General features: G+C 34.8%; 2 protein-coding genes across 4 annotated transcripts in view; one reads left to right on the forward strand and one right to left on the reverse strand.

Moving 5' to 3' along the window:
* itsn2b (intersectin 2b) overlaps window positions 1-10,601 on the reverse strand; it is a 28,799-nt gene extending 18,198 nt beyond the window's left edge. For 2 of the 3 annotated variants that reach the window (XM_084096676.1, XM_084096674.1), the window contains exons 1-6: window positions 10,402-10,601; window positions 4,118-4,193; window positions 1,998-2,090; window positions 1,798-1,861; window positions 1,534-1,700; window positions 570-758 (exon numbers count right to left, since the gene is read on the reverse strand). In XM_084096676.1, coding sequence (XP_083952802.1) covers window positions 570-758; window positions 1,534-1,700; window positions 1,798-1,861; window positions 1,998-2,090; window positions 4,118-4,124 — 520 coding nt within the window. In that variant the 5' untranslated portion in view covers window positions 4,125-4,193; window positions 10,402-10,601. The remainder of the gene's footprint in view (window positions 1-569; window positions 759-1,533; window positions 1,701-1,797; window positions 1,862-1,997; window positions 2,091-4,117; window positions 4,194-10,401) is intronic. The other variant, XM_084096675.1, reaches the window with a different exon arrangement.
* A 1,989-nt stretch (window positions 10,602-12,590) lies between these two features.
* Window positions 12,591-17,075, forward strand: part of nhsl1a (NHS-like 1a) — a 50,062-nt gene continuing 45,577 nt past the window's right edge. The window contains exon 1 of the mRNA XM_084096793.1: window positions 12,591-13,034. Within this exon, the coding sequence (XP_083952919.1) occupies window positions 12,749-13,034 (286 nt within the window). The 5' untranslated portion in view covers window positions 12,591-12,748. The remainder of the gene's footprint in view (window positions 13,035-17,075) is intronic.

A 17,075-nucleotide genomic window follows, 5' to 3' on the forward strand; every position in this document is an offset into this window, starting at 1 on the left:
TGTGAAATAAAAGCAATTATTCATCAAAAGCAATTATTCATGAAAAAACGACAAAAATAGTCTTTGAGAATCTGTTATTATATTTTAAAATCAACAACCTGAAAAAAAATTGGCAAATATGTGCAAAAATCACTAGAATTCGCAAGCCTTTCTACAGAGAGCTGTAAATCCACTAGTGGTAAAAATGTGCTATTGCGTGATAAAAATGCTCAGTGTGTCCACCAGTTGGCGCCCATCTCATTTCAAAAATTGCTTTCATGAGGCCTAGGCTTGACTCTAAAATGAAATACAGCTTTAATAAAAATAAAATAAAAATTATATATATAAAAAATTCTATTATATTCAATGGGAAAAAATGGGTCATAATTATTGCATAAATATTAATTATAAATCATAAAATTATCTCACAACACCAAAAAAGAAAAGAAAAAATATTATAAAAAACAAGTAAAAAAAAAAAAATATTATGATTTTTTTATATATATATTAATCCATTTGGACCCGAAGGTCCTGACTGTGACTGTTAAACGAAGGACCCCAGAGGGTTAAAATGTTACAGCGTTTCTTACTGGAGGTGAGTGAGATGGGGGTTGGATGTAGAATGGCAATAGGTCCATTAGGCAGGGCTGGAGTGCTGATGGTGGGAATCACTGGCATCGACAGACCTGTGCCCATCATGGAAGTCATAGTGGTCATTGGTATAGGGGTCAGAATGGGCACGTTGGGCATCATGGGTACATTTGGCATAGTTCCCATTCCTGAAAAGGCACAAAGGATAACATTAAACAGACATAACACAACAAAATGTGATACATTCCTTTAACAAAGTGTTTGAGAAGTTTTCAAACCATTTATTCTTATAGCAAGACCTCACTAGTTTAACTCTAGCTAAATCTCATTTTTACAAGCACTGAATTCAGGAGCTACTTCTCAAATCTCACAAGTTGTAGACACGTGTCTCTAGTACACGTTGAAGGTCGTGGTTATAGCCATCTGTTCCACATTACAACTCAACTGAATCTTGTGGCCATCAAGCTGTGCACCTGCTGTCATAAGAAGGACTTTCATGAGGAATGAGGTTTTCTCAGCAAATGGGGAAATATCTTTCTACACTTGTGTAGCATTGCTTAAATCTTCTAATAATGTTAATCTGAGTCTTTTTGCATCAAAAACAGTCATAACTTAGCATTAAACGGGCTTTCGTTATTGTGCCTTTAAGACTTGAATGAACTCTACATAAATGACCTCCATAGAACGCGGGCCAGGTTGCTGAACACTGAATATTGATGTTTGAACAGCATTCATGTGTGACTGCAGACAGTCATGGATAGAATAGAAGAAAAAAATGTAGCCTGTTCTGTTTTGTGGTACTGAGTAAAGATAACAATTAGATTAACATAATTAATCTGTAATTACAACAATAAACTGCGTAAGAATGCAGATTTCCATTTATGTTACAGTGCAAGCGTGTTATAATCCCAATGCCCTCTCAGATCACTGCTCTGCTGGTAATAGTGTAGTTTGGCAGCGCACCGAGAGGTGTTGCTGGCATGGTTGGAGCTGGCACAGGTGGCTGCTTCATGATGATAGGCAGAGCTGTAGGAAGATTCTGTCCCTGTAGTTTCATCTTGATCAGCTTCATGGCTATAGAAAACTCCAGGCGGTCCATCCTACCATCTTTATTCATATCAGCCAGGGCCCTGCCGCATACAAAAAAAAAAACAGGCAAGCGATCAGAGCAAGATAAAATTTATATATTTAATTTTAAACATATTGTGCATGGTCAAGATTTCTCACCAGATCTCAGCTAGCACAGACTGAGGAAGCCCAGATTGAATGAAGAAGTTTCGTGCCTTCTCCGCTATACACAAAAATGAATAGTAATAGTTTTGGAAAATAAATTAATATGCAAGTAACATTTATGCTTGTAAATAAAATGTAGCCTTTATATCAAAAAGTTTAGCATTTAACACAAGCAAAGGTTCCCAAGCACATACCTGTAACAAAGCCCTGCACTGGCGAGAGGGTGTCAAACTTCTGATCATGTTTGTCCCTCTCCTCTGGGGTTATAGCCCACATACTCCGACCACCTTAAAAGAAAAGTAGACACAAAAAGAATGAGGTATATGTGAGAGAGAGAGGGAGAGAAGGAGAGAGAAGAGAGAATTAAACTACAAATAATGCAGGCAACACCACTGTGATGCTGCTGACAGATTCAGTACTCTAGTAAAGAGGTGGACAGTAACAAAGTACATTTACTTGAGTACTACTGTACTTAAGTACACTTTTTGAGTATCTACTTTACTTGAGTATTATTTTTTCTGGAAACTTTTTACTTTAACTTCACTACATTTGAAAGACAAATATCATACTTTTTACTCCACTACATTTCTGTCAAGGTCCTTAAGTAGAAAGTAGTAACGTCAGTCAGGGGATGATTTTGGTTGGAAATGAAAGTCGGGTTGACATCAGAACCCGACTGATGCTGGTTTCTGACGTCAACCCGTCTGTCCAACGTTGGAGATTAATGTCAATCTGACGTTGGATTCTGACATCAACCTGATTTTCATTTTCAAATAAAACAATGTATTGACACTTACTTTTTACTTTTGATACTTAAGTACTTTTAAAAACGAGTACTTCTGTACTTTTACTTAAGTAAAAATAGGTCTTTACAATCTTTACTTGTAACGGAGTAATATTTGACCAGTAGTATCTGTACTTTCACTCAAGTAAGGAAGTTGTGTACTTTGTCCACCTCTGCTCTAGTATCAGCAAGTACATTTACAGTACAGTTAGCTTTTGCAGAGTCAGTTTGTTTAAATGATAAATACATGGCACATCATTTCTGTCTTTCACAGCAAACACACAACACCAAGCCCTCACAATTTGAGTCAGATGAAAACGTTTAAATTACTTTTTTAAAAAGACAAATTATTACTTTAGTCAGACTGAAATTTAACTTTTAAAGTGGATGTAAATCACTCTGATATTTATTGAAATCGCAGAGTTAAAGTCAAGCTTAAATACAATAAGCAAGCTTGAATAAAATAATTAAATATTATAAATGCATTTTATTGAAATGTCATTCCATGTTATTTTTTTCATCTAAAAGTAGGATTTGCATTTGCACATTTCTGTATAAGCAGTTACATATATTTCATTTAAACAATTTTGTAAAATTATTTTTTAAGATTTTATTTTATTATTTTATTTTATTTTATTTATTAAACATTAAAAAAAAAACTTTCTATGCTTTACAAAATAACCTTTCACCAACCACACTTATTTATAATAAAAATAATAGTGAGCTGTCATTTTAAATGACATAATGAAGAGGAAGTGACATCATTTGACTTTTCAGAGGAGTTCCAAGTTCAAAAGTTGGCAAGTTTTACTGTCACTTTACATTCACAATTTGATTCATCATACGAAATCACTCCATCACATAACATAGAAAGAAACATTACATTTTTCTACCAACAAGTCATTGTTGACTCTTGATTGCTAAAGATAACAGGAAGAACAGCAGCCATTTTGGACTGAAACTGTCTGAATATTCTAACAAATAATTTTTAATGATTTTATCTTGAGATAGCAAAAATGAAAATCTGATAGACCATTTCGTAATAGATAGACCATAATCATAGAGAAATGTACTTTAAAACAACCGTTCTCAAATGGAAAAGGCAGACATGTCGAAGAATGACTTATAAACGAAACTTTAATAAACAACATCCCTTGAAAGATTTACAGGGTGATCCGGTCCGGTCTAAAAATGCACCGAAAAAAGATAAAAAAAATGTATATTTAAAAAACAAAACAAGTCAGTTATTAAATAAACAAAATCAATAAGCAATGACGTGACAGTTTCACAGATGGGCCGACCCGCCGGTGTGTGATCATGCTGCAGTGTCAAAGCAGTGTAACTCCTGCTATACCGATGCACACACTGCAAATATGAACGAGACTCATGTTTTAGTGCCGTTATGGGGCTAAAGGTTCTCTGTGCATACAGCCGCACACACACACACACAAATCCTGTTGGTTCGGACACGTGGGTAAACACACACACACACACACACACACACACAAAAATATAAAGCAGAGCTCTTACCATTCATGGCTGCAGGTGGCAGGGATATGAGGAGAGCGGTCCTGATCTCCTCGTCTCAGCTGGCTAGCTCAGTCATCTGCACCACACACACACACACACACACACACAGAGAAAGAAGAAATGTCCACCCATTAATAATGCAGGCAGGGGAGTGCAGGGCTGTCACTATCTCCATCCTGCACTCTTAGACTGAAAGAGAGAGAGAAGAGGATATGCTCCCCATACAAATGCTTTCAACAGAATAATGCTCTATGTGCAGTATCTTAATAAACAATGACACTTTTATTACACCATTTATGACTGACTGCATCACTATCCTCCTCCTAATGACATTAGAAACTTATTTCAAAGGCTATCCAGTTCTGGAAGAGTAATGAGAGTCATATTTTGGGAAGTAATAATAATTCCACTCAGAAACTAAGTTAAACTAAAGTTTAAGAAGGTTAAAGTAAAAAGACGCTCAAAACCAAATTAAAATACCTTAAGCTTTAGTCCTATAATGAAATGTTCTCTAGATTTATCTCTTTAAGCCTCATGTTGTTTGATAAAACTCATGTACAACCCATGCAAATTTACTAAATAAATGTGGTTCTTCTAGTAAATGTCAGTAGTGGGAGTCTGCCAAGAACTCTGATTCACACATTAAATCAATTAGCCAGACATTGTCTCTGCACACACACACAAAACACTGAGCACTGAGCCACCATATCTAGAGCTGATAATTATATTGTATATGACTGATTTGGGTCTATAAAGACTGAGACCAGAACTGTCATGATGAACAATAATATATCTCTACACAAAAATACAGATATATAGATCTTATTTACATATACAAACACATATAACACAAACATAGATATACATATATATATATATATATATATATATACATATATATATATATATATATATATATAAACACAATCTCAAATCATTTATAGCCTATATCATGTATCAATATATCATGTATAAATATGTACACTACTGTTGAAAAGTTTGGGGTGAGTACGATTTTTTTTTTTGAAAGACACTTTAATTCAGCCAGGACATATTAAATTGATCAAAGATGACAGTAAAGACATTCATAATGATACAAGCGAATTCTATTTCAAATAAAAAAAATATTAATCAAAAAATCCTGAAAGAAACGGTCTCAACAAAAATATTAAGCAGCACTTAATCAGCATATTAGAATGATTTCTGAAGGATCATGTGACACTAAAGACTGGAGTAATGATGCTGAACATTTGCCATCAGAATGGATTACATTTAAAAAAATTATTCAATATATTTTAACAATATTACAGTTTTTACTGTATTTTTGATCATATTAATGCAGCCTTGCTTGTGCATAAGTGACTTGTTTCAAAAACATTTTAAAAATCTTACCAACCCTTGAAAGGCAGTGTATAAATATGCATACATTTTATATAAGCTTATATGCAAGCTTATTTGTGTTACAAAACCCTGCACAAGAAGTTTTTTCTCTTAAAACCGCATAAACACAAAACTACTAGTCTATTTGTTAGAATACTGGAGGGCTGTCCGCAGCCTAATTACACAAGACTGCCCTACCACAGACTAGTCAACTAGTCACTCCTAGGCCAATCCAAAATATCCAAACATCAGCCTGGCTAATATATAGGATTACCGATCATCACTAATCATGAATCTCATTTAACACACCAGATGTTTATCAGAGCTGTCATGATAGCAGAATACAGCATATAAGCACTAACAACAGTGAGAAAGTTGCTGACAGGAAATGATGTGTGGCAGTAACGTGGTAGGGCTGTGAGAGCAGGTCTATAGAGGAAGAGAATGTGGTCAGACAGGACAAGCTTCCAGAAGACTGCTCGGATGGGGCATGCTTGTCATGTGTGTCGTATCACTCGCTTTTCTCTCACTCTCTCCCTATATGACACACTGGCAGTGATCGCAGTGGTTTCTTTTTGGACAGATTGAGTGATTTATTTGCATCTATATTTTCATGATGCAAATCTTTGCTAATGTTTGGTATGATGTTAGGAAATGGTATGGTATACAATGTATATTGTTAGTCTAGACAGTTTGTGGTCTGCAAGTTACATTTTTTTGTTTTAAATAATTCTCTTTTATGCATTTATTTGATCGAAAATACAGTAAAAACAGTAGGCTATAATGTGAAATATTATTACAATTTAAAATGTTCTTATTTTAATATATATATATATATATATATATACACACACACAGTATATCTGTTTTCTATTTTAATATATTTTAAAATATTTTAAAATGTATTTTAAAATTGTATAAAATGTATTTTAAAATTTTATATTTTAAATATATTTAAAAAACACAGTATATCTGTTTTCTATTTTAATATAATTTAAAATAATTTTAATTATTTTTACATTTTTAATATATTTTAAAATTAATATATTTTTCACATTTATTTGAAATAGAATTTGCTTTTAACATGATTGTGAATGTCTTTATACTGTCAAAAGGAAACCACTGTGTTTCTGAGTGCGTCAAGAGATCAATAGTATTTCATTGAGACTTTGCATGTGATTTGCAACTGGGAAAATTTTGCATAACCTGATTTATAATGAATATCCAATATCCAGCTCTTTAATGGAAACTGATTTCAGTAACTGATACGGTGTGAACTCTTCGGAAATATTGAATCACAAAGCACAATGTAATTTTGTCATTCTACCTTCGCCCACTTTACATTAATGATGTGCATGATGTGAGAGATGCAAAGATAGACTGTGAGGTCATTGCTGGCCATGTCCTACCACCTCCTGCCTCCACCCTGCGAGTGATTTAACAACCACAAAGGAACGAAGGAAGTGGGAGGAAAGCAAAAACGAAACAGGATGTCAAGAGGTCACAAACAATGTTGTACAAATGCTCTGGGCCCATATCCTTGTGGTCAGAGTGGACGTTAAGCGACATTAAGACCAACAAACCCTGTCTTGTGTGTCAGACCTTTCACTTTTGTGCTTGCAGAGGAATTCTCAGTTCTCCGAAAATGAAAGCATTGATTGTAAAAGAGACTGTAAAGCTTTGATCATGGAAATAAAACATCCCTGGCAAATTTACAATTTACCAGAGATACCGAGGGTGGTTGGTTACATCTGTGCTAAACTTATTTTTTTTTTGCCTCTGAACTTTATGCTGAATGGTATCGATATTTGATACCATTTAATCCCACAGGGAAATCTGCCATTTATACTGCCATACAGAAAATGTATCTCATCTCATAATTTTTTTTTATCATTTTGTTGTAATAGTTTACACAGCACAGGGAGGCTTTATTTGAATCGTTGAACTACATTTACAAAAAAGACAAGTAAACAGTCAGTAATAAAATAAGAACAAATAAACAAATTGCAAATGATAGCACATATAATACAATAGAATAAAGTGACAAATGAAATAAACATGGCTTTAAGTTTTTCAGGTGGGTCTAACAGTAGTTTTCAGGTAAGAAATACTACAGAAATAAAAGTAATCAAAGGTAAAATAACACAGGATGGTTTTCATTGTAAAAATTAAATACAGATTAATGCTTACAGATAAAGTTATTCAGTCAAGAGCAGTAAGTTATTAAGTTAGTCTTGTGTTCTTTGATTAACATGACAGAACTGCAGCAGGTTTATTAGGCTGCTGTCACTTTAAGAACTTATGCACCGATCCAATACACTTTTACACAACGTGTTTTCTCTCAACTAAATGTTCCAAAACTGACCGTATTTACCTGGATACTCGGCAAGAAGGGCATTTTTACTTAATTATGTATGTATTTGACCGTTTAAGCGCAATAAGCAACGAAAAAGAAGTAAATTAGGTCCTCACAATCAGAGGCGGCTTTATATACGCCCACTTATATAGATCAGTGGTGCACGCGCTTTTGGTGTTAGCGTGAAATATGTGGGAATGAGAAAAAATATGCACAATGCAAGCACTATTCAACCGGAGCGAATGAGACGAGTGAGTGAAAGGAAGCGGGTGTGTCACTTTGTTGTCAGAGAATCACTCACTGCTTTTAACACTTAAGCTTGAGTGTGTCCAACTCCGTAGAGGGTTGTGAATTCTATTTTATTATTCATTTCTGGGGATTAGAATGTAACCCGTTTACTAAGATTTCAAGTGCCCAGAGTTCATCTGAGAGATGTTATCTGATGGCTTTATGCACAGAAGGTCATGCAGGTGATGCCAGTGAAGCCTGAACAAACACACACACAGCTGTCAAGGAACATTATACACACTGTACGTAAACCACCCTACTAAAACATCATTGGACCGTCCAAAAGACACATCAGGGCTCAGCAACAAGTAGTAGACATTTTACCTGCCTTTTAATTTCCCTGACTGTACAACAAGAATGTTTAAAAAGTATTATTTTAGTGTTATTTATATAGGCCTACTATTATAGTGTGGCGGAGCTGAAACGACATTACATTTATTTATTTATTTTTAAACTAGCTTTTATTTATATTTTCAGTTTTCATTTTAATTTCAGTTTGTTTAGTAATTTTGTTATGTTTTTCTATTTAGCTTTAATTTATTTTTATTTCAGTTTTAGTCATTTTAGTACTTCAAATTATTTTATTTCAGTTAGCCTAGTTGCCAAGGCAACATTTCATATCATGATATAACTATTTTTGTTATTTTATTTTATCTTTGTTATTAATAATAAGAAAAAAATTACCAAAACTCAAAGACTCTGGGGGACGGAATATATGCCTCGCGCTCAAGCACATCCCACACTTTATTTTCTCATTCATGCGTGTTTCTTTATTGCTTTAACATGTCAGTGACTTTAAGCAGTCCCACGGATATATGAAGTTTTGCACAGCCGATGTGCCTGCAGGCAATGGAAGCAGCGGTTGCATGTCGACGCAATTTAGGAAATTGGCTCTTATTAAAACACTGTCATTCTTAAAGTACTGGTACTAGTAAAATGAGAAATCATACATAAAAGCAGGGTATCGCAATAACTTTCTAGTACCGGTATATCGTGCAACACTACAATGATACCCAACATCCCCAACTGTCTCTTTTTCTAAATGACCAAATACTGGAGATCTTTTCCCAGCAGGCTCTAACACAGTAACACACTCAGAATGGATCGGTTCATTAGTCTGCTTAGACAACGTGAGCTGTTTTCAGCATTTGGATTGAAGGGCAGATAAGTCCAAGCAATGAAGATAAACATGAAAAAGAAGTGTGATCTTGAACAACTATGTAACCCAATCTATATCAAATGTAAAATATTAATTGGTAATTTGGTATATAAGCATAATGCCTGTGGTTAACCGCAGAGAATACGTCTCTGATCATTCACCTGAAAATAGAGGACAAAAATGAAGTCATTATGGCTTGATTAATCATTTCCTTTCACTGACCCGAGGTCTGCAAGGACATTTCCTTAAAAACTAAGGGAATCAAATGAATCAACTATATTAATATTGACTTAAAAGATCCTTAATTCAAAAGCTCAACATTTACAATGTTATGTAATGTTATATAATGTTAACAGCACATGGTAACCGCAGCTTTATAAAGAAAGATGTCAGGTGCCAACTGATCAATATGATCACCAATCTATACAACAGTACAAAAAATGATGACAAGCCATTAGAAACCAATGAATGGATCTGAAACACTGACCTGCCTCATGAATATCAGACAGAGACAGACTGTGATGCCCAAAAATGCTGTCCATACGCCAACACCAAAACAGCCATCATGACCATCATCTATTCTAGATCATTTTCCAGTAATTGTCATGTATGAATCATTGTAGCATTATAATAACCACCAAGATAAAAGTAAATAAATCTCGCTCTTTTTCTTGTTGAGCTCCACTAGACATTACACTGCTTATAACGATCTGCGTGAAATGCAGACAGACGAGTTTGCCACTTGTCTGGCAGGTTATGAGAAGAATGTATGTTTGAAAGGACTTTGAATCGGTTCTTTAACATGTAGTGAGACATATGACTCACAGTGAGCTCTTAATAATAGTAATATGAAGCTCTGAAGGACTTTGAAGAGTGTGAAACTGGACACTTTCTCAACTCATCACACACAACTACTGTAAAACCAAATGAAACCACCAGAAAATGCTCAACATTATATGTAACATAAAAAATATATAATATGTGTATTGTATCTACACTATAGCCAGTTATAAAGTATGTTTAAAGCACATAACATTAAAGCGAGCAGACATTTGAACAGTAGCTTATTACAGAAGGTAACGTTAACGTTAGGCTACTCACATTACACAACAGCATTACTGACTTTGCGAAATCTCCTGGGAGGAAAACATATCCTTTTCCATTGTCCTCTGTATTAAGGTGACGACAATCGGCTTTCAGAGTTTCTTTAAAGGTTTTATGCAGTGTTTTATTGAGAATCTTTGACAACCTGTTGCTGTACGCTGTCATACAAACAACATGGCTGACGACGAGATGTGCGCGAGCGCTGAGCGCAGAAGAGCCTTTAAGAGGGAGGGGCTGAGTGTGTTTCAATGACACTCTGCTGCCCCCTCACCAGCTACAAAAACATCACAGCAAGGCCCATTTCTTTCTTTCTTTCTTTCTTTCTTTCTTTCTTTCTTTCTTTCTTTCTTTCTTTCTTTCTTTCTTTCTTTCATTTCAAAATAGACTCTTTATTGCCACAAGACAAGGCTCATGATGGTTGTAAGCCTACACTGTAAAACTGCAAGTAGGTTCAGCTAATTATTTATTATTATTTTTACTTTTTTTTAATGTTCACTTAATTTCCCTCTTCAAAGTGTTACTTGAATTATTTTTGGTTGACCCAAACTGGTCTCCAACTTTAAAACATATGTTTGCTCAACTAGGTCATTCAACTAAAATGTTTTAATCAGGATTTATTATTTGGAAACAAATTAGTTGTATATAATAATCTGCATTTATACTAATTAAACATTTATAGCTCCACATAATTTTTCATTTCTTACTAAGTTATTATTGCAAGATAATATTGGTCTTATGAGGAATAGAGCATAAATAGAAAAAACTAATTAACATCAATTCACAAATACTATTCAATACAAATAAATGTATTGTACATCAACATATTTTATATTTAATTGACCTACTTAACCACAAATAAATAAACAAATAAATATTATTTTCAATCATGTCCCAAATATAATCATAATTGTCATAATCATAATCTTCATAATCATAATCTCATAATCTCATAATCTTAATCTTAGTCATGATTATGGTGTCCTCCTGCTGCTTTTCAGCAGCACAAATTAATTTTTAGAAAATAAAATTTTAGAATGACTTATTGCTTTAATTAAACCTAAACCTTAAACCTACAAAAAATAGTAACATAATAACAACATAAAGACTTACATTTCATGAAAAGCATAACTTTCCTAGAGATTGTTTCTGGATAACCAAGTATTTCGTAAACTTGACAAAAGTGTCTAGTCTAGCCTATAGTCAAAGTGGAGGTATAAGCGTGTTATTCTCTCTGGTTCAGAGGAAAGAAGTACATTTAAAAAGAAAGAAAGAAAGAAAGAAAGAAAGAAAGAAAGAAAGAAAGAAAGAAAGAAAGAAAGAAAGAAAGAAAGAAAGAAAGAAAGAAAGAAAGAAAATTTTCAATGAAATGCCACACGAGGGCGCACTTTACCAGCATTACATTGCTGTGTTCCCTTTCCAATTATTTTTCCTGCTAAATAAATAAACTAATGAACTACGTTAGATAGTTTTTCTCAGTCTCTTGGTAAATTTCTCAGGTAACAACTGATTTTCTTTTTCCACAAAAAAACCCCCTGCTTGTTCAACCTCCACATCATCTTATCACTTACCACAAATCGTCAATGCTTTGGTACATTCATGCAATTTATTATGTACAGTTCTATTTTTTTATAATTGATTATGTCTTAGAATTGTTTATGTCATGTTAACATAAACATTGTATATCTTGTCTGTGGGACTTGTCATTCTGATGGCACCGATATCATTGACATGAATTAGGTCTACTTTTGACTTATGAAAGGAATTTGAACAAGTTATAGGCAAAGTAATCCATTGAGTGGTGCTGTGTATAATTGTTTGGAGAAATGCACTGGTTTGCACTGGTTTTGCGACTAAACTTACCAACGCGACTGAGACCAACTGTAGCCTAAATGTACAGCTATTTGAGAAATGTCAGGAAATCACCTTCTCGATCTTCATTTCATCATTAAAATAAACTCTGTTCATTTAATAAAAAATAATTAATCATAAGTGTAATTGTTAAAAAGCGATTCATAATCAATTAATTCAAGTTAGGCTATGCTGTGTTGTTAGTGTTATTGTATAAAAGTTCCTCTGGAGCTGGCGTGAGATCCACATTCCAGATCCGCCTGATGCTCCAGATTCCATGTTTTTGAGTTTGCCATGAGAACCGATTCCCCAGAAGAAAGTTTCAGAAAGCGCTCCTCCAGAAGAATAAGGGCAGGATCCTTTGAATCATGAGGCGGGATGTCAGGATGTTTGCAGAACAGGTTACAACACCTGACTGGACAAGAACAATTCACACGTATAAAGGACAAGTGGAATAATTCTAATATAACAAACAACTGGGTCTTTCCCATGAAAAATGCCGTTTCATAAGAGAATAGTGGAGCCCCGGAGCCTGGGCAGAATAAACAGAGGACGACTGGAAGTTACCAGGGATGTATTTATTTCCCTGGATGCTGTGAACTGTCAAACTTTGATCAACATCCTCCGTCAGCTGTCCGACCTGTCACGGCACGCGAGCAGCATGTTTGTGGAGATCCAGACTGAAGCAGAGCTGGTGATCAATAAAGCTTCTGCGCTGCAGCACAGACTGGATTCACTGCAGGACACTGTACGAAATCTCAGACATAAGAGGACCACAATCCGTGAGTTCATGCCCTTCATGTATTCAACCACAATGTGGCAAGCATATTGCTTAGCCTACTTAGTATTTATATGTATGTTATAAAACTTATTTTTAAACGACTAGAAAGCAACCCAAAAGTGATTATTATTCATAGGCCACTATTAACTATTTATGCATTATATTCATACTATACTATTAACTATTTATTAGATAAGGAGTCCTGCTTATTCAAATTTGTGACTACAATCTAGCTATTCAGTTATGTGGAATAGACAATAGTAGCATAACTATAAATAATTACTAGTATAGCTACATAAAGAAAAGTTACGGAAAAGGGTATTGCACAATTCAAGTGCACTTTAATCTAAAGTAAATAATTGATATGCAAACCACAAATTGTTATACCTGTAATTGAATTATCACCAGTACAGCAATTGAATAGTTTTTACTATTGAGACACTAGTAGTAGCAAATAAATAATAAACTAATTGAATGTAGTTGCTACTAGATTCATTATGTAATGAATACCACTATGAAATTGAACAAAAACAAGTACTATTAAGATATTAAGAATAAATGTTGAATTGGCTTGCCATAACGCCAGTGCATGATTCCAGATCATTAATTCCAAATTCCTTTCTAGATGCTTGGCTTTGACTGGATGTGGAATTCAGGCTTTACTGTGTTGCACTTTTATCTCATGGCACCTGTGGTTGCCCGCTGTTTTTTTACGCTCTGATTGTGAATTGCTTCTCCAGTTAGAACAAATAAATTGTTTTTTTGGGACAGACTACTGTGCCAATAATAATGGTTGGGACATCGATCATTGAGGTCTTCTGGTACCTGTATTCACCATTGTGTGAGTGAGCATGTGAAGGCAGTTGTGGTTTTGGTCATAATGGATTATTTTGGAATGTATTTCTCCTGCATAGTGTAAGTCTGGTTAATGATAGGCTAATAAAAATATTTTGTCATTCATTACAATATCAGTCACACCAATGTAATGCAATCCTTGAATCCTAAAGATTTGACCAAGTTGGCAGTAATGAGTCTTCTTTATCTCCTTTTTCTCATTGCCTTCTCTGCGTCCACATATTTCTGTGTATCTCCATGGTCAATATGTTGCACTTCTGTTCAGCAATTCCCTGCAATGCTTTCACCTCCAAAGAAAACAATGGGTGTTTTCACTGGCTCTGCCTCTAGAACTAAGCCCAGAGTAAGGTGAGTGGAGTGCAGGAAACAGCGCATAAGTGGATACATGTGTGCTCCAGACGTCCAGCCCCGGACGATATATTAAAAGGTACTAAGAATGAAAAAGAGAGTCATTTCTTTGTCTGCTGCATGCTGACACAGTATATACGGTCAATAGAAATAAAACTAAAATTATCATACAAATGACAAATAACATCAGGCTAATCTTCAACAGAAATAGAAAAATCATATTGATCTCACTAGTGATTTTCCAGTCCATTTTTGAATAATTTAAACATAGCCTACAGGTACAAATTGTTGATCTTGATCTTGATCTCATGCAATGGAATTGATTGAAAAGTATAGTTAGAGGCAAGGATGCAACAAAATAAGACCAGATGTCATCATGAAGTCAAAATTGACCCTATTTACTACACACACAAAAAAGGCGTTCCTGGAATGGCGTTCCTTCTCTGATGATGTCAGTTTGACAGCTTGGATTGAATATCCTTAAAACCCTGCCTTCTATTCAATATTCCGTTTCACTTGGAAATACATCACAACACTGAAGTAATGTCAGTTGCAACTTCCGGTTCACAGGGACTTTAAGTTTCAGTTGAGGGAAAACCATTATTCTGAATGGGACATTCTCCCTCAGTGTCTATGGTGGTGATGTCAACCAAAGCAGAACAATTTATTTAATTTTGATTAAAGAATAAATACATGCATTAGGTTATAATACAACACAGAATGAAACATTTTGCACAAACATTTTCTGGGATTGTTTCAATACGTCAGCCCCTCAAATTTAGTTTGTTCTGACAATAGCAACTACAAACCATAGTATTACTGCTGGGTCTGAAATGTATAAACCATACACATATTGTGTCACAATATGCAATCCAGCTGTTATATTCCTACCCTCCTCCCTCCTTCCCTCAGAAAGCTCCTCTAACCCATTCCTCAGAGTTCGTCTGCAGGGGGAAAGCATGTCGAAACCAGATGTTGGTCCAGCCCTTATGAAGTCTCTCACTGATACTGTGTTTTTATCACAGCCATATGAATGCACACCCTCTTTCTTTGTCTATTTATGATATTTCCCTCATTATAATTGGGGAAATATCTTTTTTCCTGCTGTATGTGTGCTTATATTCTTTCCAAATTGCTTTTCCTTTTCCCTCCTACTGTCTTTCTACAAAAGGAATAGACATTGACCTGTTGTGTTTTTTTATTTTCTGCTCAAATGGGGAATAATTGAATAGAAGCAGAGAGCTTTGAGTTCCTAAGAGTTGAAAGCTGGAACCTTGGTTAATGATTCTATTCAAATCCATGAAAATCTGGTATCAGTTGAGAATCCTCTGAAGTCCACATTGAAGGAGATATGGACTGTTGCAATCTGATATATGAAATCTGGCCTGCAAAAGGTTGAATGCTTAATATTTTCAAAATGGCAAAATGGATCAGGAACATTTTCTTTGAATACCTTTCATTTATTTACATCTATAAACTTCAAATTAACTTACTAGTTAGTTAGAAGTTAGAAGTCTTTAATGAATGCAATTGAGTTAAAATAGCAATACTCTCCATGATAGGCTAACAACGATGGAAGATTCACACCTTGTGACTAATATTTTTGGTGCATTGTAGATATCTACTTGAAAAATGCAGAGTTCATATCAAAGTTTACATGTACTTTCACAATGTATCTTGTTGAATGTGTGTTTTTGTTTTTTGTTTTGTTCAGTGACTAAAATACAACTTGTGATCACTCTTCCGTTTCTCTCATATGGGAAAGTTTTGCACTCTTGACTGTTGTGACATCATGTTGTTTAGACAGTTGTATCACATACCTCTCCCATCCAGACAATAGACGACTCACTGGAACTGCTGTAAAGTCCATCTTGGTGGAACTTGTGGGCTTATTTTTATTTCATGACAGATTTTTATGGACCCTCTGGAATTAATTAACCCTTTCCTTTCTGCAAGGTTTTGTTGGGAAATGGTTCTGTGTGTAAATAGAAGCAGAGGGCTTCGTATGCACACCATTTACTACTTTTCCATTTTAATTTAAAGGTACAATATGTACAAATTTTGTATCAAAATATCCAAAAACCACTTGCACAGTGTTATATATTTCTTTCAATTATGTACTTACATTATCCTAAATGTTTACAAGAATTTGTAAATTCAGAGAAATTCACAATTTTAAATTGTCGCCTTGTCGCCTGTCAATGACGTAATAGCCACGTTATCCCTGGTTTCCACTTGTACTGCCATAGTAACCTGCGTAATGTTTAGTGGCATGCAGTTGTTGTTCCGTTCAAACATTATGAATCATGGCAAGCAGACTTTGGGACAAAAGGAGAACTAAAACGAGGATCAATATCAGCGTGGCGTTTTCGAGATGCCGAGAGCTCCACGGCAAAATTCGACTTGACAGAGACGTCGCTCTTGCATGTACTTTATTAGACAGGTGAGCAAATGTACAAAAACAAATCAATGTTATATAGCTCAACATGATGAAATGTTAGAATATGATCAGTATGTTATTCTTATGTTGATTTAGTTTATCTCATATAGCCAACAAACTAACACATAGAATAACATTATAACTTTCAACACGCTCAAATGCTGTTTAGTATGATAGTGTAACGTTAGACCAAGTCTAACAGCGCTGCGTTACCTCACAATATTAATTTGTCAAATAAACTGACCTGTGTGAGTATTAATTCAGCACTTGCGGTTAGTTCGGTAGAATGAAATGTCCTAATTTCTTTATATCCGCGGGACTCGCGTGTGGCGCTGATATCTGTCTCTCATTAGCAATCGCGCCCTGCTTCATACCACAGTCATGTTAAAAAATATGAAT

This window comes from Abramis brama, assembly GCF_963993115.1.
Source record: "Abramis brama genome assembly, chromosome: 21".
Lineage (NCBI taxonomy): Eukaryota > Metazoa > Chordata > Actinopteri > Cypriniformes > Leuciscidae > Abramis > Abramis brama.